Source organism: Hipposideros armiger, unplaced genomic scaffold (assembly GCF_001890085.2).
Source record: "Hipposideros armiger isolate ML-2016 unplaced genomic scaffold, ASM189008v1 scaffold_611, whole genome shotgun sequence".
Lineage (NCBI taxonomy): Eukaryota > Metazoa > Chordata > Mammalia > Chiroptera > Hipposideridae > Hipposideros > Hipposideros armiger.
This window is the reverse complement of record NW_017731961.1, coordinates 740,774-765,582: the sequence shown is the minus strand read 5'-3', so window position 1 is coordinate 765,582 and position 24,809 is coordinate 740,774. Positions and strand designations below refer to the sequence as shown.

At 36.4% G+C, this 24,809-nt stretch overlaps 1 protein-coding gene across 9 annotated transcripts in view; it reads left to right on the top strand.

Moving 5' to 3' along the window:
• Positions 1–24,809, top strand: part of RUNX1T1 (RUNX1 partner transcriptional co-repressor 1) — a 169,052-nt gene that overhangs the window by 124,569 nt on the left and 19,674 nt on the right. For all 9 annotated transcript variants that reach the window (XM_019624982.1, XM_019624979.1, XM_019624977.1 and 6 more), the window contains 4 exons: positions 5,357–5,607; positions 11,083–11,168; positions 11,727–11,928; positions 21,494–21,562. In XM_019624982.1, coding sequence (XP_019480527.1) covers positions 5,357–5,607; positions 11,083–11,168; positions 11,727–11,928; positions 21,494–21,562 — 608 coding nt within the window. The remainder of the gene's footprint in view (positions 1–5,356; positions 5,608–11,082; positions 11,169–11,726; positions 11,929–21,493; positions 21,563–24,809) is intronic.

Genomic DNA, 24,809 nt, shown 5'->3' with positions numbered 1-24,809 from the left:
ATTTTCTTTCTTGCCATTCTGTTTATTATGCTGTACCAGTTTGCCTCCCCTTAGAACAATCTTTATAATGATATTCCGCACTCCCACTTAAAAAACATTTTAATCTAGGAAAAAAAAGTATGCCTGCTCCTGTCATGTAGGAGGTTGATTGGTCCTCTTATTCTATTTATTGCCATGATCTTATAATAATTTTTTCATTCTTCCCCATTTTTAATGTTTTATTTTATGTTAATGTTTCTAAGGGATTATCAGTGCATAGTAGCCAATCATGACATTTAAAATATTTTAAGGAAAGAGTTTTTGTTTGTTTTTTAAAGATTTTATTGGGGGAAATGGAGGGGAACAGCGTTGGGGAATTGGGGAAGGAGAACAGACAGGTAGACAAATTGCTGTTTTGTTCTTCAGTCTAGTTGTGGAGGACATCGCTTCACTGGCCCATGTTGGTATGATCATTGCGCTCTTCCCGGGTGAGGCAATTGGTCGCCCGTCATTGGTCTGCCACTCACGATGGCTCACCGCAACTCTCGCTGGCTGCCTGCCACTAATGCTGGCTGCCAGCCACTCATGTAGCTCATGGCAGCCCACTGCAGCAGGGGCTGCAGCCTACGCCGTTGCTGGGACTCACAGCAGCCCAGCTCCAGGTTGAGCTGTTGTTCATCATCTTAGCTGTAGAGGGCGCAGCGTCACTGGCCCTTAATGTGGGATCCAAACCGTGTTCCTGCTGCTCAGAGCTGGTGCTCCCAAGCAAGGTGTTAACAAACTGAGCCACTCGGGCAGCCCAGGAAAATTTTTTAATGTTTGTTTTTTTCACAAATAGTTTACAGCCTCTGTTACTGAGGAACTGGGGATAAAACAGCCCAACATGGGGTAAATTGTGAATTAGATTGCCTTTTAAGGTTGTTTTCTTTTTTTTATGCATATTGCTTCCTATTAATCCTATTAATTCCACTTTACGGGCTGGAAACCAAATCCCAAATATTAACTTTCCCAGGTTATCTCAACGTCACACAGTTGATTCCTGAGTGGTCCCTATTTTTAGGACCATGAGACCCTGAGAGAGAAGTGATTGGAATCTAAATGTTAATGTAGTTAGATTACGTTCAGGAAAATTTCTCCTGGTAGGGGGATACAATATCCTCAAGTTGATTTAAAAAACAAACAAATGCCTTCCAGAAATCCATGAGACATGATGGACTTCCCACTAAAATTTGAGATATTTCAAGAGTATGCTGGTATGGGACAATGAATAGTATTTGTTGGATTTGCCTAATACACTTTGAAAGGGCAACAAATAAACATACATATTTGAAATTTGCCAAAGCAAATGAGGTATAAATAGTTTTAGGTATTTCTAAGGTGCAAATAGCAATTAAGTTGTTTTAGTTACCTTCCTGGATATACACCCTTTGAATAGGGTTGACCTTTTAGTAGATGTGAGTGATTTGAGGAAGCACCAGTGATACCCTTCCATAGCTTTATTTCTGTGGGCCATGAATGTTTTGCTGTTACTATATCACTACCTCTGTGGGGTGATGAGTTTTATTGCTTCAATAGCTAGCTGAGTGATGGGACCCAGGATAGGACAGTGGGACCTGATAGAAATGATAGGATAGACTCAGGACCTACCGCAGCTTAGGATATTACTGTCCTCTTTTTTTTTTAAGATTTTATTGGGGAATTGGGGAAGGGGAACAGTGTTGGGGAATTGGGGAAGGGGAACAGCCAAGTTGTTGTCCTTCAATCTTAGTTGTGGAGGGCGCAGCTAGCTCAGCTCCAAGTCCAATCACCATCCGGCTGCCTGTCGGCAGCTCTCGGCCACTCAGCTCAAGGTGCCGTGTTCAATCTTAGTTGCTGGCGGGCATAGCCCACCATCCCATGCAGGAGGTGAACCGGCAACTTTGTTGTTAGCATATGCTCTTACCAACTGAGTCATCCTGCCACCTGTTGGCAGCTCAGCGGCAGCTCAGCCTGGGCGCAGCTCACTGGCCCATGTGGGAATCGAATCAGTGACCCTGTTGCTCAGAGCTCGTGCTCTTAACCAACTGAGCCACTTGGCCAGCCCTCTTTTTTGGGGGGAGGGAAGGTTTTTTTTTTCTCATAGTAATGGGTCATTGGAGTACTGGCACTGATCTGAGGGTAAAGATAAAGAACATATGTAACCACTTTGAAAATTGTAAGAATTCTTCCAATGCTATATGTTGTTATCTTTGAAGAAGGAGAGACAAAACCAGTAAGTTGAGGTGGTTTTTGACGCAACTAGGCCTAAGATGTTTTGATGTGTAAAAGTACAACAGGGGGGCTGGCTGAGTGGCACGTTGGTTAGGAGCTGGCTTGGAATGCCAGAGGGCCCCGGTTCGGATCCCACATGTGAGGGCCAGTGACACTGCCGTCTACAGCTAAGATACTGAACAACAGCTCAATCTGGAGCTGGGCTGCCATGAGTCGCCAGCGACGGCATAGGCTGCAACTCCTGCTGCAGTGGGTTGCCATGGGCTACCGTGTGTAGCCAGCAGCCAGCGTGAGCGGCCGTCAGCCACGGTGAGTGGCCGTTCAGAAGCCAGTGACTGATCTGCCTCTCCCAGGAAGAGCGCAATGATGGTGCCAACTTGGGCCAGTGAAGTGAAATCCTCCACAGCTAGACTGAAGAACAAAACGACAGCAGCTTGTCTGTTGCCCTTCCCTCAATTCCCCAGCGCTGTTCCCATCCCCCAATTCCCCAATAAAAATCTTAAAAAAAAAAAAAAGTACCACAGTGGCTGCTATAAGATATTTACAGGATATTTTCTATATTTGCACAAAGAATTAGTTATAAATAATAAATTGTTCAGAGCTAATAACAGAGATATTCTCTCTTGGCTAAAGTGATTGACATAAACACAGTTTGGCCAGAGGACCATCAGCCCTGTATGTTTCAAACTGCAGAAACTGCAGAACCATGACATTTAGATGTAAATACAGGGAAATTGGTTACAGAGTTTTCAATCAAAAGGGACCTCAGAAATCATCTAGTCCAGTGGTTTTCAAACTTGATTTTAGCAGCAGACTTTTTCCTTTAAAATGAAACTTTAGGTGGAACCCCAATTTGTTAAACAGATGAGAATAATAAGTGGGTTCCTTTGGCCCTTTAAATATGACTGTTTGGGGGAAAAGTTCATCATTGCCTGCAGAATCCCTTACGCACCTCAGGTGGCACAGTTTGAAAACCACTGATCTAGTCCAAATCTTTCATTTTACAGATGAGCAAACTGAGGTCCAGAGAGGTTAAGTGGCTTGCCCAAGGTCACACAGCTAGTCATGGAAGAGCCAGGACTAGATCTCAGGTCTCTTGATTCCCAGTCCAGAGCTCTTTCCACTACACCACACTGCCAGTAAGGTAGGTGCTGTGTTAGCATTGTGTTCATAGCTGCTAATAGTCTTCAGTATTTTCCAATTGATTTATGCTGGTAATGTGCATTGAATGTTTGAAGTATATTATTCAGAAGTGTATAGGATGTAGAAATACAAATTAGAATCACATAGATAAACTCTTAGAAGATAAATTGATATCTAGAATGTTTCCTTTTACTTAAAAAAATAATTTTAAAGCAATGCATTTAGGTAATGTCTGAGATACAGTGGACATTTTAGTCTGATATCAATGATCAATATATATAGGGTGAGTATACTTTGAAACGAGCAGCATTGAGACTTCTAGCCACCACTCCTGCAGGCACCATGTCCTGCTGTCATTTCCAGTGTTGGCCACTCTGCTGTCTCCAAGGACAGCGCATCTTTTTTTCAGGATGTAGTGGGCATGTATTCATTTCACATGAACTCTGCAGTTTCCCTCAGTTCTTTGTGTGCTATACCTTCTGTCTCTAACTCCTTTATCCGTCTCAATCTTGTGTGTGTAAATTGTCACTGGGGATCTACCCTAGGGGACATAAAGAATGGCTCATTGTAGGATCCTGTGACTCTAATGATCTCTGTTAAGTCCGTTGCCACTCCAGTCCCTCCAGTATTATTAGACAGAGACCATCCTGGAAGCCAGGGAAGTAGGACAAAATGCCTTAAGGTCTCTTTGCTATTGGTACCAATCTAAAAGTGAAAGAGGCATGCAGAAATCTGCAGCTCTTGTGAGTTGGTAGAATTTGTATGGGAAAATTTTGTAGGGAAAATAGATATTACCACTGGTCTAACAATCGAGTGCTGGTCTTATGAGGAGAGGCAGCTATTACATAAAAAATTAGTTTGGGAGCTATGATTCCATTTAAAGTTGGATATGGTTTGTTCCTATCTTACTGAGTATATTAAGTTAGTCTCTAAAAATAGAGATCTATTCAGCCAGAAAATATTTCTTTAGGCCTACTTCTTTTTGAAAATATAGGAGCAGTGATTTGTTATGAGGCCTCATTTATAGAATGTATTCCTTCTGAAAGCCAAGTCCTGAGTTTTGTGTATCACACGATCAAGTGCAGTCAGGGGTATGCCCATCCTGACCCGAGACCTGATGACTCAGACCTCCAGAGAGGTCACACATGCTCTCTGGGCATGTGTTTTCTCAAATTTAAAATAAGGGAGTGCACCTAAATCATCTTTTAGTCCCAGCTAGTTCTAAATGACTGCTGATTGATATTATGGTGACTCAAGGTAATGTCAGAATCACAGGTATTGCATTGCTTTATTATATTAGCTCATTTGATGAGCACTTTCCAATAGAACTTTCTGTTGTGATGGCTATGTTCTGTATCTGTGCAGTGCATTACTGTAGCCACTAGCCCCAGGTGGTAACTGAGCACCTGAAATGTGGCTACTGCTATTGAAGAATTGAATTTTAAACTTTATTTCATTTTAATTAACTTACAGTTAAACAGCCACATGTGGCTACTTACTGTATTGGACAACACAGCTCTTAGATGTTCTATGACATGAAAGTCAGATATCAGGTTGGGTGAATGTACCTTAAAAATTCATCTAGCGAGAGATGCTGTTCTACCTTGAATCTTCACCAAATACAATTGGTCTTAGGGTAATTTATTAGAAAGCAGGTACTCACTTTTGAATGAAAATGTTATCTACAGAGTGAAATTGGGTTCCTCTTATTTTATGACCTAAACACATGAGCCTCAACTGAAAAGATGTTTGCTAATTTGATGAGAAGTGAACCATTTTCCCCTGTGTGCAGTCCTGTGATCATTTAGGCCTCAGCATGGGTTTCGCTGAATTCCCATAGGTCTTCTGAGAAGCTGAGTTTACAAAGTTTCTGGCCAGTAAAGGAATAGTATGTTTATATTACAAGTTCAAATGTGACTGTCTAAATTATGCTGGTATCTGAGTACATTATGAAACAAACTTTTTTTTCTACCCTACTCCTTAGAACCAAAGAAAATGGCTTTGACAGAGAGCCTTTGCACTCAGAACATCCAAGCAAGCGACCATGCACTATTAGTCCAGGCCAGCGGTACAGTCCAAATAACGGCTTATCCTACCAGCCCAATGGCCTGCCTCACCCCACCCCACCTCCACCTCAGCATTACCGTTTGGATGATATGGCCATTGCCCACCACTACAGGGACTCGTATCGACACCCCAGCCACAGGGACCTCAGGGACAGAAACAGACCTATGGGTAAGATGAAAGATATATTCGCTTTTTATGGGATTCGTTGCTTAAAGACTTGCATCATTACTTCTCAGTTGAACTTGAGGTTTGAAACCTGTGATAGGGGTAAAAATTCTCTTTCTTTATATTGTCTCCTTTATTAGAAACTTGGTTAGTAGTTACATGTTCTTTAACAACTGTGCTTTCTTTCTCTTATTTACTTGTACTCTTTATGACAACAGGTTAATTTGTTTTGGAAGGGACTTCTAAATTAATATAAATCTTCAACTGTGTTCACAAATGCAAAGTGAAGTTTTAGTTTAATTTTTGTAATATGAGAGATTTCAATTGCAGTCCACCTGCCACGCATATTTTTAGATATCAATTTTTTCTTTTGTTGTATCTTTTATCTCAGATAAGCTTAAAGTTCATTTTGATTTTTCCAGTCCTTATATTTCATATTTGAAAAATATGACATAGCATGATGTCTGTGGCTTACCTCAACAGATGTTTTTTGAAGAATGATTGGGTACTTTTTTAAACCTGAAACTGTTAGTGATTAAATTAAGTATTGAAATTTTGTGTCAAAGATCACAGTTCCAAAGAAGGAACGAGTTTGGGTAAATATGTGTTCCATTTGCCTGTATTCGTTTTTTCTTTGCACAAAACTATTGGAAGTGAAGCATTTAGGAGACATCACCTTCTAAAGAACAAGTGAACACCATGAAAAAGGAGAGAGAAAATGAACAAGGTAGGTTTTGATACATGATCAATGGCTGAGCTGAAGGTATCAGAGCACTGTTCCCGGAACTCCTTTAATTCTTAAGTTTTGGTGAGTCTAGCTATTTATAAACTGACAGGAACAGTCAACCCTCTCTTTTCCTATCTTCTGTGTCCATGCCACCTACCATCAGGACTTCCCTTTACCTTGTAGCTAGTTGTGGACAGACTTTCCTGATATGGGTGATTTGTTCGGCAAGGATGCTGTAAACAGTAAGGGACAAAGTCCAAGTGGAAAATCAGGACATAGAGCTGAGGATGCAGAACTCTGAAAAGCATGGCCAGCCAATTATTCACTGCCTGAATATAGAGACAGTGTTTTTTAGCCACAGTTAGAGGTAGCGTGGTGAACAGAAGTTTATACTAGATTTCTAACTAGGTTACTAGCAAATAGGGGCTTCCATATATAAGCTGTTTTTCCCTTCTACACACAACCCTCTAAATGTTTAGAAAGCAGAAAGGGAGAGGTGAGTGAGGTGAGGGGTGATTGAGGCACTGGTTGTGAGATAGCAAAATAGTAGTTCTGGTTCCCCACAATTGTCATTTCTACATTTACATAGTGTGTCAGAGAAATGGCTAAGCATATCATTTGTGCTTGCTGAATAGCCAGTCTGTCTAAGAGCCAGTTACTCTCTCAGGTAACATTGCAGAAGAATTCTCAAAAGTGGTTGTGTTATTTCTCAGGCTGGGTTGATATTTTGATTGCCAGATCAAATGTGATAACAACCCCCTTCCAGACAAAAGCCTTGCCATTTGTTTATAACATAATTCCCCAAAACTATGATTGCTCATTTTCAAGTAGAATTGTAGTCACCAGTTCATTGTAAGACCAGTTCAAGATACCCCACCTTGTAGGTGTTAGGACATGGACTATTTCTTAGATAACAAATGCCATTTTATGAAATATTAGTTCAATAAAGTAATCATCAAGGAAGTAATTACACTTATGTGCAATGATTAAGTTTTCATCTAGTAATGAAAAATACCCCTTTATGAATTATATCTGTACCCACTGGTTTTACCTGATATTTTTTCAGACCATGCTCCTTACCTTTTAATTATATTAGCTTATAAAACTATTGGGTTGTCGGAAAAGTCATGATGCATTTTTGCAACAAAAAACATAGAAAAAATACGTCATGACTTTTCCGACAACCCAATAATAGCGCCAATTTCTATAAATATGTGCAACTACTTAATTATTCCTAAAGTCTGGCAGAGCTTAGTATATGTTAATATAAAATAAAATGTTGATGGACGAGTAACAAATTAGTGTTGATTAGGCTGCCATTCTGAAAATATAAAATTATCATAAAGATATACTCAGTCTGGTCTGATTTATAAATGCCTATTATATGTAGAGACATATACTCACCGAAGCACTTTAATAAAATACTTTACAAGCAACATTGGTTTATAAATAAGCTTAGAGTTTTAGCCTAGTTAGCTAAAATTTTCTAAAGCATAACAACCAGTTAAGACTCAACATCAATTTTAAACTTCCCAGAAACGAAAATGTGCTTTTTAATGATTATGAGCTACTTTCTCCTAGTACATACCCTGGTATTATGAATATAAATAAAAATTGTGTGGTGACAAATATTTAAGCATCTGAAATAGAGAAATTAATAAATGTAAAGTTTAGAGTTGTTTTACTTTTTTTTTTTTTTTAGATTTTTATTGGGGCATTGAGGGGATGGGAACAGACAAGTTGCTGTCCTTTTGTTCTTCAGTCTAGTTGGGGAGGACGTTGCTTCACTGGCCCCAGCTGGCACCATCATTGCGCTCTTCCCGGGCGAGGCAGATCAGTCGCCTGCTTCTGGATAGCCACTCACTGCAGCTGCTGGCAGCTCACGCTGGCTGCTGGCTACACACGGTAGCCCATGGCAACCCACTGCCACAGGGGCTGCAGCCTACGCCGTCGCCGGCGACTCCCGGCAGCCCAGCTCCAGGTTGAGCTGTTGTTCCACATCTTAGCGGTGGAGGGCAGTGTCACTGGCCCTCATATGTGGGATCCGAACCGGGGCCCTCTGGCGTCTCAAGCCAGTTCTTAACCATCGCGCCACTCAGCCGGTCCTACTTTTTCTTTTTAAAGATTTGATTCTAACAAATGACCTTTAGAGTTCAAAAGCAGCAAATGAATCCTATAGTTTTCACCAAGTACTTGAGCTCAAACATGTTTGTAGTGTACTTGTTATTTTTTTTAAAATGAGATGAAGCTTAGTACTATTTCACAAATGTTGGAATCGCACTAGCCACAGACATCCTGTTGCTCATTAATATTATTTCATGTGTTAGAGCTTGTATCATTATTGATTCATGAGTAGTCTGCTGAATTTTGAAATTCTGAAATCTCTGGAGTTCTTTCTTCTTAAAGGCAAACAGTAAGATGCCTTCATGAAAGTTAGTGCCACATTTATATCTTCATCACTCTCAGTTATCTTCTGTGATGACTCATTTCAATTGTAGTGCTTTTTCTTTAAAACAGGCAAAAAATAAGTGAACAAAAATTACATATTTGCAAACATTTCATCTTGAAATAATCACAACAAACAGCAATAACTAGATATTACATTTCCCCAATGTCTTTTCTATTAGGCATACAAGGTCTGACAATTAAGTTCGCGAACTTGTTGCAATGATGTTGCTAACCTTTTTTTGATATCAGGGAGATTATTCATTATGAATTTGTACCAACTGGACACAGTTAACCAAGTTTACTATTTGGAAGTGCTAAAAAGTCTGCGTGAAAAAGTTAGACAAAAACAGCCTGAACTTTTCGCCAACAATTCAAGGCTCTTGAGTCACGACAATGCACCAGCTCACACGGCACTGTCTGTGAGGGATTCTTTTAGTCAGTAAACAAATACCTGTATTGGAACACCCTCCCTACTCACCTGATCTGGCCCCCAATGACTTCTTTCTTTACCTGAAGATAAAGGAAATATAGAAAGGAAAACATTTTGATGACATTCAGGACATCAAGGGTAATACGACAACAGCTCTGATGGCCATTCCAGAAAAAGAGTTCCAAAATTGCTTTGAAGGATGGACTAGGTGCCAGCATCGATGCATAACTTCCCAAGAGGAGTACTTCGAAGGTGACTGTAGTGATATTCAGCAATAAGGTATGTAGCATTTTTTTCTAGGATGAGTTCGCAAACTTAATTGTCAGACCTGGTATTATTAAAACATATTTGCAATTCCACTTTTTTACCAATAGGTGGCATTGACAATTTTAACTTTTAAAATGTATCTCAGAGTATGTTCTAATTGGGCAGGAATTATGCAAAGTGTTTTTTATTTAGTATTTAGTTTTTTATTTAGTCTGAGAAAAAGCTGCCATATATTTGTTTATTTTTCATGTTTGATATTTGTTCATATTTCATGGTTGGCTGAAAAGAGGCATGTGACTCACCATCTTTATTTCTCCAAATTAGCTGAAAGAAGGGATTTTTAACAACTCAGATTTCACAAAAAGTGTAATGCACTGTCTCATAACTCTTACTGTCATTTAACTCTTACATAATGCCCTCAGAGAAGAACCCTAGGTGTCAAGAATCCCAGACAATGCCAATCTTTAATTTGCTATTCAGAGTACCCAAACCAAAAAGAATAGTTTTAATTGTTAAAAATGGACAGCAGTGCCATAGCCCAATGCCTTTCCTTTACAGTAGAACCTAAGATGTTTTATGCATAATGGCTTTGTAAGAACAGCAACCAGTTTGCAGGTATCTTAGAGCCTTCTACCCTATCCTTTTAATGAGATACATTTTATTTTCTGTTTTAATGAGTATCCTCAATAATTGCTCATGTTCATTATTGTTGCCCACTTGGCAAGCATTTATGTGTTATTTTTTTGTGGTACTATTTTTCACTGTGATGCTAAAGAGCATGTATACTGCTTTGGACTACAAATTAGGTACTAAACTAAAAGTTTTTTGGTTTGGATTTATTATATTTGTCCAAAATTATATCTGGTATGTTGATTTTTTTCATAGAGGATGTCAAACTTCTTTTTTTCTTTCTTTGTGTTTTTTGGTGGTTTTTTTTTGTAAATTGAATGGGTATATTCAGCTTTTATGTTATTTTAAGTCCTTTCTTCATGACCTCTTTATCATGGAGGTATATGTAATAGGATTGTGTTCACTTATACTATGTTGAAATGTAGAAATATTTTACCATGCTGTTTTAGGAAAGCATATTTCTGCCCATGTAAAATAATTTATGCTGTCTTTATTTGTAATGCAGGAAAGCTACACTTTGAAACCACTTAATGTCTACTTGTGGTTTCTTTTTTTTTTTTTAAAGATTTTATTAGGGAATTGGGGGAGGGGAACAGTCAAGTTGCTGTCCTTGTCTAGTTGTGGTACTTGTGGTTTCTGGTTTCTTGTATTTATTAAAAGAATTAGAATTTATTTATATTTTTACTTACAGAATGTCACATGGAAAACTAGCCCAGGGGTTGTTGTCACTTTACTCCCCACTTTTTCATTTGTAAAAGAAAGGGTTCTGACCCAGATGACCTCTAAACTTCCTTCTAGTTCTAACAGTTAATCATTCTATGAGGAGCCCATTAGGTAATTCTGAATCTGAGTCTGACTCATTTCAATATTGTTTCATATTGTTTAGTTTGCCCACATAGTCTTTGCTAAGTATCTGTGTGCATATGAATTATGTTCTGAATGCTTTAGGATGATTCAACCTTTTCTACATTTGTAGGGTTGCATGGCACACGTCAAGAAGAAATGATTGATCACAGACTAACAGACAGAGAATGGGCTGAGGAATGGAAACATCTTGACCATGTAAGATGTCAGTAATTGTTTAGGTTAAAAATGTTTTGAAAACAACTGGAGTGAGGTGACACAATAAAATAAAAGTGTAGGGATGCTTTGAAGGTATGTTTTGTGCTATCCTTGAAAAAGCTAATGAATGAGAATGTTTGATGTAGAATATAGGGTTTGGTTTCTAAATTGATATCAAAGTCACTTACATAAGAGAAGCATTTAGATCATGGAAAGGAGTCCTTAAAACCAGTCCAATGGGCTACTGCTTTATTATGAAAGGTTTATTAAATTTATTCAGTAATGAGATTAGTATTTGGAAAGATGGCTGTATCCTGCATGATGTATGCTCTGTCATGACTCATGTTTATGCCTCCCACTTTGTATTCTCATTCCCATTGAGTTTACTCATCTATTGGGTCTCAATTTCAAATCTAACCTTTAAAAATATTAGACTGAAGCTTTCAGGAATTAAACAACATCCTTCATTGTCCTAAAATAGTTTGTTTCACTACCCGCCAAAGTCTTTAAGTTGTGGTGATTGATATGGTCTTCCCTTTCCCCCTGTTTCTTGAATAGCTGTTAAACTGCATAATGGACATGGTAGAGAAAACAAGGCGATCTCTCACTGTACTAAGGAGATGTCAAGAAGCCGACCGGGAGGAACTGAATTACTGGATCCGACGGTATAGCGATGCTGAGGACTTAAAAAAGGGCGGCAGCAGTAGCAGCAGCCATTCCAGGCAGCAGAGTCCTGTTAACCCAGACCCAGTGGCATTAGGTATCTTTTCTTCAGGTGGACATATTGAACAGATATTTTTTTATGCTATTAATGCTGATTTTATTTTTAACGTGTCTTTTCAAAAATAAAGGATATGCAGGGAATTTTAGAACAATTAACACTTTATATATTGGGTTGTCGGAAAAGTCATGACACATTTTTGCAACAAAAAACATAGAAAAAAATACTTCATGACTTTTCTCACAACCCAATATTTTCAAATATGTCTTGTCTATGTGTTAGGAAAGCTGGCAGATTGACTTACACAGAAGCAGTCACAAAATGTAACCTCCTTTTTCAGGTTTAGGTGTTGGGCTCGTGGTCAAGTTTCAAAACTAAACCATAATTTCACATGCATCACTAAAACTTCTGCTGCTTCATAATATAGCTCTTCGGTCCCTGCCCCCAACTTGCAAAAACAGAATCTCAGGGAGTGCGCCTGGCCTTCTGTACTTCCAGCAAGCTCTTTGGGGGACTGCGTTGCTGCACACCAGCATTTGAGAGCACTGTATACAGAGATGTGTATTGTCTGATTTTTAAAGACACAATCTCAAAGACGATCTTGATTTTTAGTTGTATCTTACATTAAAACACACACACACACACACACACACACCACACACACACACACACACACTCCCCCTCAACACTCCTCCAGGAAGAGACACTTAAGGACTATGTAGTTTTCCTACTGCCACTTGAAAATTAGTGATAAAGATATAGCTCTTGTCCTGTGATTGAACCCTAACTTAGGTTACTTAACCATGATTTTATTAATTCTAGTTATATGTAGGACTATTAATGTAGCTGTGCTTTAGAAATTGAATGCTAATATGTAGCCATATTTAATATTGATATTTTGGGATCATTGGTGTTGTAAATATACACATACAGGCATACCTCATATTTTTTTGCATTTCACCTTATTGCATTTTGCAGATACTGTTTTTTTGTTTGTTTGTTTGGTTGGTTGGTTGGTTTTTTTTAACAAATTGAATGTTTGTGGCAACCCTGTGTTGAGTAAGTCTATGGGCACCGTTTTCCAGCAGTCTCAGATGATAGCATTTTTTTAGCAATAAAATATTTTTAATTAAGGTATATATATTGTTTCTTAGACATAATGCTATTGCATACTTATTAAACTACAGTATAGTGTAAACATAACTTCTATATGCACTGGGAAATCAGAAAATTCATGTGACTCACTTTATTGTGATATTCACCTTATTGCTGTGATCTGGAACTATGCCTATATTTCTGAGCTATGCCTGAATATGGAAAGAAACCTTGAACCTGAAAGAATGTCCGAGTGGCCTGCAAACTTTTTCTGAAATTAATAATAAGCTGTCATCACTTTTGTTGCTGGCCATTATATGTATATACCGTTTGAGTAAACTTAGTGGAGATGGATTTGTGTTGATCCCTGGTCTCTCCTCCTATTTTCTTTTGTTTAGCCCCATACCTGTCAGGTAACTCAGGTTAGGGTACAGTCCATATTGTAAAGCAAAAGTAATTACAATGTGTAGATTAAGCTCATGATGTATGTTGGCCTAATTATCACTCATGGCTGATTATTAAAAATTGAAAACTTGATTTATATTATCTGGCTATTGATTCCATGATCTTTTTTCATTAAAATTATTCCTGGCCAATAAAGTTTCCTTTACACTTAAGGTTTGTGATTCCAGCTAATCCCTGAATGCTAAATGCCTATTGCCATAATAAGTATTAAATAAAGGAAGATTCTAAGTCATTTAATTTACCTAGAAGGCATTATTCTAAAGCATATTTTAAAGACAAATGTGTATTTGGTAGGTTGTGTTAAAGCAAGCAATGAAAATAGGTTTAACTTTGATTTGTACCCATATTGGTCCAAATAAAACTATCTAGAGCAGGGTAGAATAAACATGTTATTTTTTATTTCCTTATTGTGAACAAAAATTGGTTAATCATGACAGATTTGCTCAGAATAAATAATTAAGGGTATTTGTAACCACCCAGTATAGGCAAAATTGAGAGCCTTAAAGCAAATAAAACTTTGGGAGTAAAAATATCCAGTTTAGCCTACTGTATTAAGTACTTTCTAAGTTTCTACATTAAGTGTTTTCTAAGGTTCTCTTTTAGGTTTTGGAGTTGAACATATTGATGTGTAATGAAAGGATTGGAGATTATTGGTTGGTAAACCTATTTTTTGCCTCTGGAAATTGTATAATGGAGTATTTGTGTACAGATGGAGCTATAGCATGTATCTATATCTATGATATGTCTATATTGAACAAATTGATTAACTACATATTTATCGAGCGCTTGCTTTGTGCATACAGTGTGCTGTGCACTGTACTAAAGGAAGAAGATTCTTCATTCCTTCCCTTGAGGAACTTTTGATGCATAGAGGAGATAGGAGAGGGGATAGCTAGTGGTATGGCACTAGCCACTTCAGTGCCCAGAACTGATAGCATTAGTATTATCTACCTACTGTCCATTGTAAAAGGAAATTTTCAGAAATTGATAGGACTTCATATCTAAATGAGTTATTTTCAGCACACAGAATATAGTCACCACAATGGCATACAGATTCTGGTGATGCAGAAGTTTATCATCCCCAGGAAGATATGTTTAGTTTTGCTGTTATATGACCAAAAGAGTAAACTTGCTTTTAAAAACTCCTTAAGAGTACACAAATTATATTACTTTTAATGATGCTTAATGAATTCATATTTTTGGTAAAACTGAGGTTGCTTTGGCTTTAAGCTTTTGTAGATTGCATTATTCAAAGGCGACAAGTATTTCGTTTCTTCATTTGGACTCTGATAAAAACAGTTATGTTCCTTAGGAACATAAAACCCTAGATTACGTTTTAAGAAACTGTCGCAACTGTAGAGGGAACCTCTCAAGAGCCACACAACATGCAAATTTTAGCATCCAGCACTTACTTTATTCTGTGTCCTTACTAGCAGATTCTTGAAGCCTTTAAGTTCCATCTTGTGGTGTTGGGCTGTGGCTATAAATACTATAAATACAAGACAGGTGGTTTGTAATCATGGATTATATCACTTACATTAAGTGATTTCTAAGGTTCTCTTCTAAGTTTTGGAGTTGAATGTATTGATGTGTAATGAAAGGATTCGAGATTATTGGCTGATAAAACTATTTGTGCCTCTGGAAAGTGTGTATTGGGGTATTTATGTACAGATAGAGCTACAATATGTCTATAACTTTATGCACATGTAGATCTCTATATCCTACACTTATGTTGTTTCTTTTAGCCTGATTCTCTCAATTCTTAAGCTGCTGTCTGATCTCAAATGAGATCTTAAGAACTTCAGAATAACATTATATATGATATCTTTAGTTCAAAATATCACCCTAGTTATATCCTTAGCTTGGAAACTCTGGAAATATATAGTCATGCATACATTCTTAGCATTTTAAAATTGTATTTGGGAATTGTAACTTCAGAGGAGAATGTAACCTCCATGACTGCTGAGTTGTACTTGTTAAACTCATTCCCATTCTTACTTTTGAACTATATCCATAGTATTGAGTCAGTGTGAGGGGTTAGTAAGATAACATGATTAATCTATTCCTAATTGAATTTTGGGGGTTTCCCAGATATTAAAAAAAGGCTATTTTGAATAACCTCTTAAACAGTTTTAAAATTGAGTACACACTGAACCCATGATGTTATTTCTACTCTTTGAGTCAAAACTAGGTTGATATCTTGATTCAAAATAATAGATTAATCCTTGAAATCATAGATTTTTAAATTATTTTTATTGTTATTCACTTGCTTTTCAGGAAGAACTCCAGACATCAAAGTCTTAACAAAATTAGAAAAGCTAATTTTTTTTTTTTTTTTGCTGAGCCATCCTGCTACCTGTTGGCAGCTCAGCGGCTGCTCAGCTCGGGCCGGGACTCGAACCGCTGTTGCTCAGAGCTCAAACCCTTGAGCGAGCTCTTAACCAACTGAGCCACTCGGCCGGCCCTTAGAAAGCTAATTTTTAAAACATTTTTTTCTATTTTCAAAGTATGACTTATTTATACATTTAAGTTGTTTTACATTGTACTTTACTGAAGAGTAAGTTAATGCCATCAGAATTGACATTGGATTGCTTCAGTAGAATTATTTTTATACATATAGATAGGTAGCTGCTGGTTAGCACCTGATGTGCCCTCAGAGTGTTTATCTCGGTCACTGGGGTTCTTCTTTCTCCTCCTTTGGGTTCGTTTCCTTTTCTCTTGCTATGCTGTTCACATCACTCTCTTGTCTCCTGACATTTTAGTTCCTTAAATTACTTTTTACTGCTTTTAAACTATTACAGAACCTTTCTACAGCTCATCTTGTATTTGTGTGCCCTCTTGCTGAGCTTCTCAAGAAGTTTTCTGCATCATTAGAGAGAGTTAAAAGAATTATGTAATGATGGATTTAAGACTAGTGTTAGATACTGAAGGATAAAACTCTGAAATATGATCATATTTTTCCTTTTTTAAAAAATATTTGAATAGTGTGATGATAGGGTAGGAAATTTAGAAAATTATGTTTTTGTAAAGGTTGAACTCCTGCCCAAATGAGAAAAAATGTCCAATAGAGGTTTTCTGTTTGTTTTAAATGGAATAAAAAATCAATTTTTCATGAAAAGCTTAGAAAGTCATAAATTTGTTGAATTAATACCACCCCTTGCCCCAAGTAGATTGGTAGAGGAATTAGTATTTAAAAATTTCTCTGGCTGGCAAGCACTATGACTGTCATAGAATTTCTCAGCACTGTCTAAATGCTCAGGCTATTTAGCATGAACGTTGAAAGCACAGATCCCGAGTAGAATGTTTGGATTTGAATCCCGGGATCCTCTCCTTACTAGTTTTGTGACCTTTGGTAAGGAGCTCTCTGCCCCAGTTTCCTCATCTTAAAATGGGGGTAATAATAATACATATCTCATAGATGTTTCTATATTAAATGATTAATAGGTATAAAGCATATTGGACAGTTCCTGATACATAGTAGATGTGATGTAAGTAATTGCTATTATTATTGTTTCTAATATGCAATCTCAAAAGGAACTTTAAAAAATAGTGGTACATGAAACTAGAGTTTTTGCTTGGCAACCAACATTATGAAATTATAGTAGATTCTCAGGTATTTTTTATCTAGAAAGTATTCCAGGCAGTAATTTTTAGGTGACAACTTTATTTAATAGGCAGAGAAACTAGAAAAGGGGGATTCTGTCTTAAATACAGTTGATCTTTTGTACTTTTGGGACCCTAATTCATAATGCAAAGCTATAGAAAAATAGTTTGCTCCCAACCCAAGAAATATATCTTTCAACTTCTGTCAGATTATAAAAACCACAAACAAGTTCTTCAGAGTATATCTTCATATAAATGTTTAGAGGTTTATACATTTGTATTGATTCCTTTAAATCAAATCATGAAACTCATTTTGAGACCATTCAGCTGAGCTCCTAATGCAAAGTGCCTAAGTATACTGTGTTTAAAATGATGTGACTATTAATTAAATATGTCCATCTTTTAAAAACAAGAAGAGATGATTACCTCCTGGTGCATTAGGTATTTTTATTGTTAAAGATAGAAATCCTAATGCAGTTAGTTGCTGGCTTCTAGATTGTGTTTGGGCTTCTGAAACATATTGAAATATATGAATTTATTATCCTTAAAATAAAAAATAAGTGGCATTTTCAAAGATGAACTCTCTTAACCCTTCCTGTCTTTTGATGGTTTTGTAATAGATAGTATCATGATCACAGCCTCATTCTGCCCACTACAGGATGAAGGCCATACCTAGGCGCTGCCAAGCTTTGAGCATTGCTGTCCTGGGTCATGTGAGGTCACAATGGTTTTCCAAAGGCTATCAGCTCATCCCTTCATGTATATTGATGGCGGCCTTCGCTGCATCTAGTATCCAGTGGTCTCCATTCTGTCGTAAGTGTAGTGTATTCTCCATCTTTTTTCATACATCTTCTATTGCTCTTCCTGTTCTTTCACATTTCTTATAACATTTTTCCCACTTTGACTGGGTCTCCTCTCTTCATAGATGTGTGTAATCTTCGGGAGGTTCTCCTCCTCCTCTCCTCTTGCCCCCAGGCAGTTTTCATCCTAAAGCAAGCAAAATTTGGTTTAGAAGGACTTTTCTGTAATTTTTCCATCTTTCTGTAGATACATCTGTATATGTTTCACATTGTAAACCATCTCATATAGTCTCTTTTGTCTTTGTTTCTACCACTACATTTTAGTAAACTATCCACCTATATTTTTATCTAAACAGATATTTTATGGGTGTTCCAGAGTTAATGGTTTAAAATTAGCTTATTTAGAATACGAGCCTTTGAAACATAAGGTCTTTTGCATAGGTTTGTCTAAATTAGCTAATATTCTAAAATAAAAAAGAGAGAAGTTCTCTTGTGATATTGGTCAACTTCAGGATTTTTTTTAACTCAATTTTTTTAACTCAATTAGTTATTGCTACTACTTAATCAGAAGAGACATATTAAATGTGTTAGTCATTTGTTTTCTGTAGCTATTATAGTATTCATTAGTGTATCAAAATAAATTCTGAGGAGTGTACCTATTATCAGCTACTCCATTCTTTCCTTTGGTAGACCTGATGTTTAGCTAGGACACACTTAGAACCAGAGAGGATATATATATATATATATATATATATATATATATATATATATATATATGAAAATGTATGTATACTTTATAAAAATAATTTTCCCTCAGATTCTGCTACTGTTAAAAACATTATTTTAGAAATTAGGAAAGGATTAAGAAAACTGTTTTGCTTGATTGGCTTTGGTACTTCTATCAGGTTTCTAAGCGGGGTGGAGTTTGAGTCTATGTGTGTCATTGAGGATTTTCAGGAGATGTAGCCAGGAAGGTGACGTACTGCACAGTTTTCCAGTGTGTGGTGTGGACGCTCATGATCTCTATTATACAGCACATGGGAAGATGGGTGGACAGTTGCACTACATACATTATCTTTGAGTAAATTTGGGGGCTATAGACATTCATAAGATTTTTATAAAATTTATAAAAGTATCATCTAAGAAATTTGAGGACTTTCCACCAAGGGCTAAGACAGTGAATTGTTAACTATAAAAATAACATCTATCCTCAAGTGACAATATACTCAGGGAATAAAAAATTACTGATGTATATTGCTTAATCAAAACCTCTCCAATGGTTTTGTTCTCTTTAAAATTTTGTACTGTTTGGACTTAAGTGCTAGGAGATAAAACCTTTAAGGTGTTCTTTTCACCTTAGTTATTTATAAGAAAATGAGTATATATCTATTCTTACTAGACAACCTACTTACTAAACAATAATGACAGCAATAATGAGGGTAATGACACTGACATCTAATGAGAGATTAGGATGTGCAATGCCAAGCATCTAATAGGAAGTACCTCATTCACTTCTCACAGCAGTGCTCTCAACTATAGAAGTAATGTCCCTACTTTATAGATGTGGTGACTAAGACATGTAGAAACGAATTTGCCAGTGTGACATGGCTAGTAATGGGAAAGCCAAGATTCAACTTCACTAGGCTCTAGAATTAACTCTCTTCTGCCTATACTCTATGGGGCTGGTAATTAGTATCTTTCATGAATGGACATTGGATACCTTAACATCACCTTTCCTGTTCCCTATAAAAATGATTGGTCATTTATAAAACAAAAAGTTTTATTTATAAAGTTATTGATCTTTCCTTATCCTAATAAGTGAAAAACAAAAACAAACCAACTTTTTTTGTTTTGTTTTGCTACCTTGGAGAGGCGTATTTTTTTTTCTGTTTGTCTTCAGACTTTACAGAACTATTCTTAATCCAAAAAACTATTCTTAAGTCAAAGCCTTTTCTTAAAAAAAATGCCTTTGAAAGTTTTTGTAAGTAAATCTGTTTCACTGTGTCATATGGCTAAATGTGAACTTCATTGCACTTTATTTCTTCTGGAAAGTTATAGTGGTGTGGAAGGTAATTTTGACAAATTTAATTAGCCATATCACATTTTCTTGAAGTCATATATGCACCAGTTTTATCTAGCCTTCCTTGTTTTATGAATGAAAATTACTTAAATAAAAACATTTTGGTTTTCGTCATTTACTTTTGTAGAAATGAATGTGCACATGAGAATGCATGGGTGTTTCCAGTCCATCCAATTATCAAGTAGTCATAAAAATTATAATGTAAACTTTTAAAAATAAACTTATTATATTTGGAATAGTTTTAGACTTAAAGAAACATTGCAAAGATAGTATAGAGAGTTTTCATATACCCTTCACCAAACTATAATAAGCCTTTTCCAATTCAGAATAGTTGGGGAAATCTTGTGTGCTGCTCAACTGATAATCTATGTACCTGACAGGATTCAAAACATTCAAATGCATTTAAGGCATTCAAATGTAAAATGATATATACTTAGAGAAATATGTTGTGTTTTTCTCTATTCTTGATATTCTGTAGCTTTACAAAATATAGACAACTGGACTGAATTTTTTTGACCTTCAGCTTACCATTAGATAAATTATTATTTAAAAACTCAGCTTGCTACTTAACATACACATATAGAGAAAAAAATCAGTTACTTGAAATTTATCAAGAATTGAATGATTGTTATATTTATAAAAGTTAAAATTATTTTTTTCTTCCTCAAAACTTGTAAGTACATACGCTTACATTGGAAATCCAATATGGAAGACATGTTGTGTATATTTTAGCTATGGAAGACTGTATACACTTGAAGTTTATTTTCATGCATATATAAAAAATATAAACAGTTGCATGTCATTTCCATGGACATGTTATTTGGAGGTTAGCATTCCTGTGTCAACTTTATTATTATATTATAATCTGTTTGCTGAAACTTTTAAAATTTGGCAAGCATAATCAACATAGTATTTCATTTAAAGTGGGACCTTCATTTTCTTTTTTGGAAAGCATGTACTAATTTTATTTGGTCAGCTGGATATCTGTAAATCCATTCTAATGATTCTTTCTTGTTTCTACCCACATCAAATCCGTATAATCTAATTTGTGTGAAAATTTTTAAGGCTAAACTGTATTTTTAAAAACTAATTAGATGTGAGAACTGGTTAGCCACATAGTAAGGCTCACTATTTATTGAAAGGTGGTAGAATCAGAGCTATGTGAAAATTATATTACCCTAACACTTGATGTTTTAAAATACCAATTTGACTCTCGAAAGAAAAACTACTAATTTATTTTTTTTAAATAAAATATACCAATGGTGACCCATGCTGGGAACAGTGTTCCCATACATCATATGGTATAATGAAATCATTAAAATTATTTCAAACTTTGATCGTACAAGGCATTTAGACGAATGACCTGTTATCCTTGAGCTCTGATGACTGGTCTTGCTAATTTTGTTTATTTTCTAGAAGTGAAATGCTTAGCCTTTTAAAATTGTGTTTTTGTAAAGTAGCCAAGAGAATGGGCATAGTTTACCTCTACTTGGTGTAATAATGGCATAACAGTGCTTATGTGCTTTCTTCCTCCCTCCACTGCTTTTTATCTTTTTCATAGATGCACATCGGGAATTCCTTCACAGGCCTGCTTCTGGATACGTGCCAGAAGAGATCTGGAAGAAAGCTGGTAAGAATTGTTTAAAAACACCAGTTTAGTGTTCTGGCAGCTGTGTGCAGTTGTTATATGCAGTGATGTGAAGAATGACAGGAAAGGACTTTACTGCTAACAACAACAACAACAACAAAACAATACAAAACAACTCCCCCCAAAAAACTGTAAAAATCCTGATTAATATTCTTAAACCAGGCCTAATTAGAACATGAAATAGTTTTTATTTTAGTAACATCTGCCAGTGCTTCTATAATTGAGAAGATGGCAATATTTCCATCATAAACCCTATTTGTCAGGGGCAATAATGGTTTCATTGCATGTAATTTTTCTTTTGTAAAGAAGAAAAAATCTGTTGTTTTATAAATTAAATTGCATACTACATAGGCTTTTCCTCTTAATTCTTTTTTGGGTTTTTTTTTTTAAGATTTTATTGGGGAATTGGGGAAGGGGAACAGTGTTGGGGAATTGGGGAAGGGGAACAGCCAAGTTGTTATCCTTCAGTCTTAGTTGTGGAGGGCGCAGCTAGCTCAGCTCCAAGTCCAGTCGCCATCTGGCTGCCTATCAGCAGTTTGCGGCTGCTCAGCTCAAGGTGCCATGTTCAATCTTGGTTGCAAGTGAACCAGCACACCATCCCATGCAGGAGGCGAACCAGAAACCTTGTTGTGAAGAGCACACGCTCTTAACTACTAAGCCATCTGGCTGCCCTTGGGCAACTCAGGGCAGCTCAGCTCAAGGTGCTGTGTTCAATCTTAGTTGCGGGTGGGCGTAGCCCACCATCCCATGTGGGAGTCAAACCAGCAACCTTGTTGTTAGGAGCATGTGCTCTCACCAGCTGAGCCATCCTGCCATCTGTTGGCAGCTCAGTGGCAGCTCAGCTTGACACAGCTTGACACTGGCCCATGTGGGAATCGAACCGGTGACCCTGTTGCTCAGAGCTCACTCTCTTAACCAACTGAGCCACTCGGCCGGCTCCTCCTCTTAATTCTTAAAAAAAAAAATCACATCAAATCTAACTGACTTGTTGAGGCACTCAGAAATTTTATGGTTACAGTGAATATTTAAAATTTATCTGAGCTAATTAATATTCAATGATCAGAGCTAAATTATTAAGTTAAATGATAAAGCTGCTAAACTACATTTCTTTTCCATGTACACTATTTGTTTTTCATTAGGAGATAGTTCTCTATGTTTTAAAGTCGATTTAAAGTTTCTGATGACATCAATTTATTGGGCTTAAAGAAGTTCAGATCTGGCTGAACCATGGTGGAACACCAGCACTATAGAAGTTAAGCAAAAACCTTATAAAAACCAATTCAGGAGATAAAACATAAACATGTTTCAATGGTTCAAGATGACATGACAAAGCAGCTTTGAGCTGCTGTAACGCCAACTGTTAAAATAGCTTTTCTGAGCTGAGAAACTGAAAAATGCTATTTCTGCAAGTCATCAGATGGATGTATGGCAAGGAACCATAATCAAGGAGCAAGAGTCAAGGGAAAGGGTCTTTTCTACAAAAGATTTCTCTTTGGGTTTTGATTTGACCCAGCTGTGTCTGTAGTTCTATGCAATTTGATGACTCTTTGGCCACTTGGCTCTTATCCAAGTGTTTTTATATATTTTTCTAATACGTGTTATTGTAAAAATATTAGGAGTTTTAAAATCTGATAGTAGTCTAGGCTTAGTAACTTAGACTGAGAACCAGAAAGCTCTCTTGCATGTCCAACATGCAAATCTAATAGATTCATTCAGCTTAAGGGTTAAAGGTTAAATATATCTGTTGCTCAGCTGCATAGTCTTACGAGATTTACAGCATCACTTTTAAGATTTTCTGTGTAGGTAATAGTCTTGGGATAGTCCTAAGCTGTTAAAATGTGCTGAGTGCCACTTACCTAGAAAAAGAATTGCTACATCTTACTTCTGACCATTTTTCTCCCTCATTTTTAAGGTATCAGAGCAACTTATTCCAATGAGAGGTACAAAGAATTCCCATTTTGGACAGTAGAAGGACGACTTTTCATATTGAGGGAGAGAGTCTTTCTCTGCTTTTCAACTTAAATCCTTGATAGCTCATAAAGAAAATTGACAGTATTGTATAATCCAAATTCCTTCTGTACTGTTACCTGCTCAGTTCTTTGCTTGACTGCTATAAAGTGAGAACAGGTTCTTCTGACTGTACCACCTTTGTTGGAAAGGCAAATTGAATAACTATGTACAAATGAAGTCCTACCATAAGTGGTAAGCAATTGGAAGCATATTCAAAACTGCACTATGTATTTTCCACTTAATCAATTTTTTTAACTTGATATGTTGTAATCTACTGAGTCCACTATTATTTTTCTCTACTATCTGTTTTGTGGATTTCTGTAGCCAATTCTGGGTACACTTTACATGGTGGGGACTTCAAGAGCATAGAAGGATCAATATTTGTTTCTATTGTGCCCATGCAGTCTCTAAGAAGAATTAAACTTTATTAAGTAAATGTTTGGAATATTTTTTAGATGTGCCTATCATGTATATTAGGTCTACAATCTAAAATGTGACTTGGTCGTGGTGTTGCTTAAATTTGTGTTTTTCTAACAGTGATATCCCTAATCTACATAGAAACAGTTTGGGAATAGTTTTCTATGGATGGATGCTAAATTTTAAGTAGTATATTAAATCCCTAAAGTATGGATAACAGTTTCATCTGGAATCTCAAACAACTGCTTATAATATTTATTTTTATCAGTTTCTTAAAAGGCATTTCTAGTGTTAGCTGTGTGGAGGCAGCCAACACAATGAAAACAACAAAGGCAGAATGTGACATCTGTATTCAGCTTGTTACAATTTGAAAGCTTTTCCAAGATTCTGGTTTGTTGTGGGCAAATTTTTTTCAGAAAGAAAACCTACTAGGTGTGTCTTTACAATGAAAATATATGTTACCTTTGTGGTGAAAGATAAGTAAATTAAAAAGTTTAAAGCATTTGAAAAATATCAGGAAAGAGCTCTCAAAAGGCAATGTAGTATGTAATCAGTGCATCTTTTTCATGGAAAATTAAAATTACAAAAGGCATATCCTGTGCTTGAAAATACATCATATAATATTTTGCACTGTTTTATTTTGAAATTATTTCAAACTTGCAGAAAAGTTGCAAAAAAACAGTATAAAAATTATTCCTTTTACCCATTTTACTATTTTACTGTATTTGCTTTAATATCCTTTCTTCTTCTCCTCTCTTCTTCCCTTCTTTTCTTTCTGTTATGCTTCATATTTTCCCCCAAA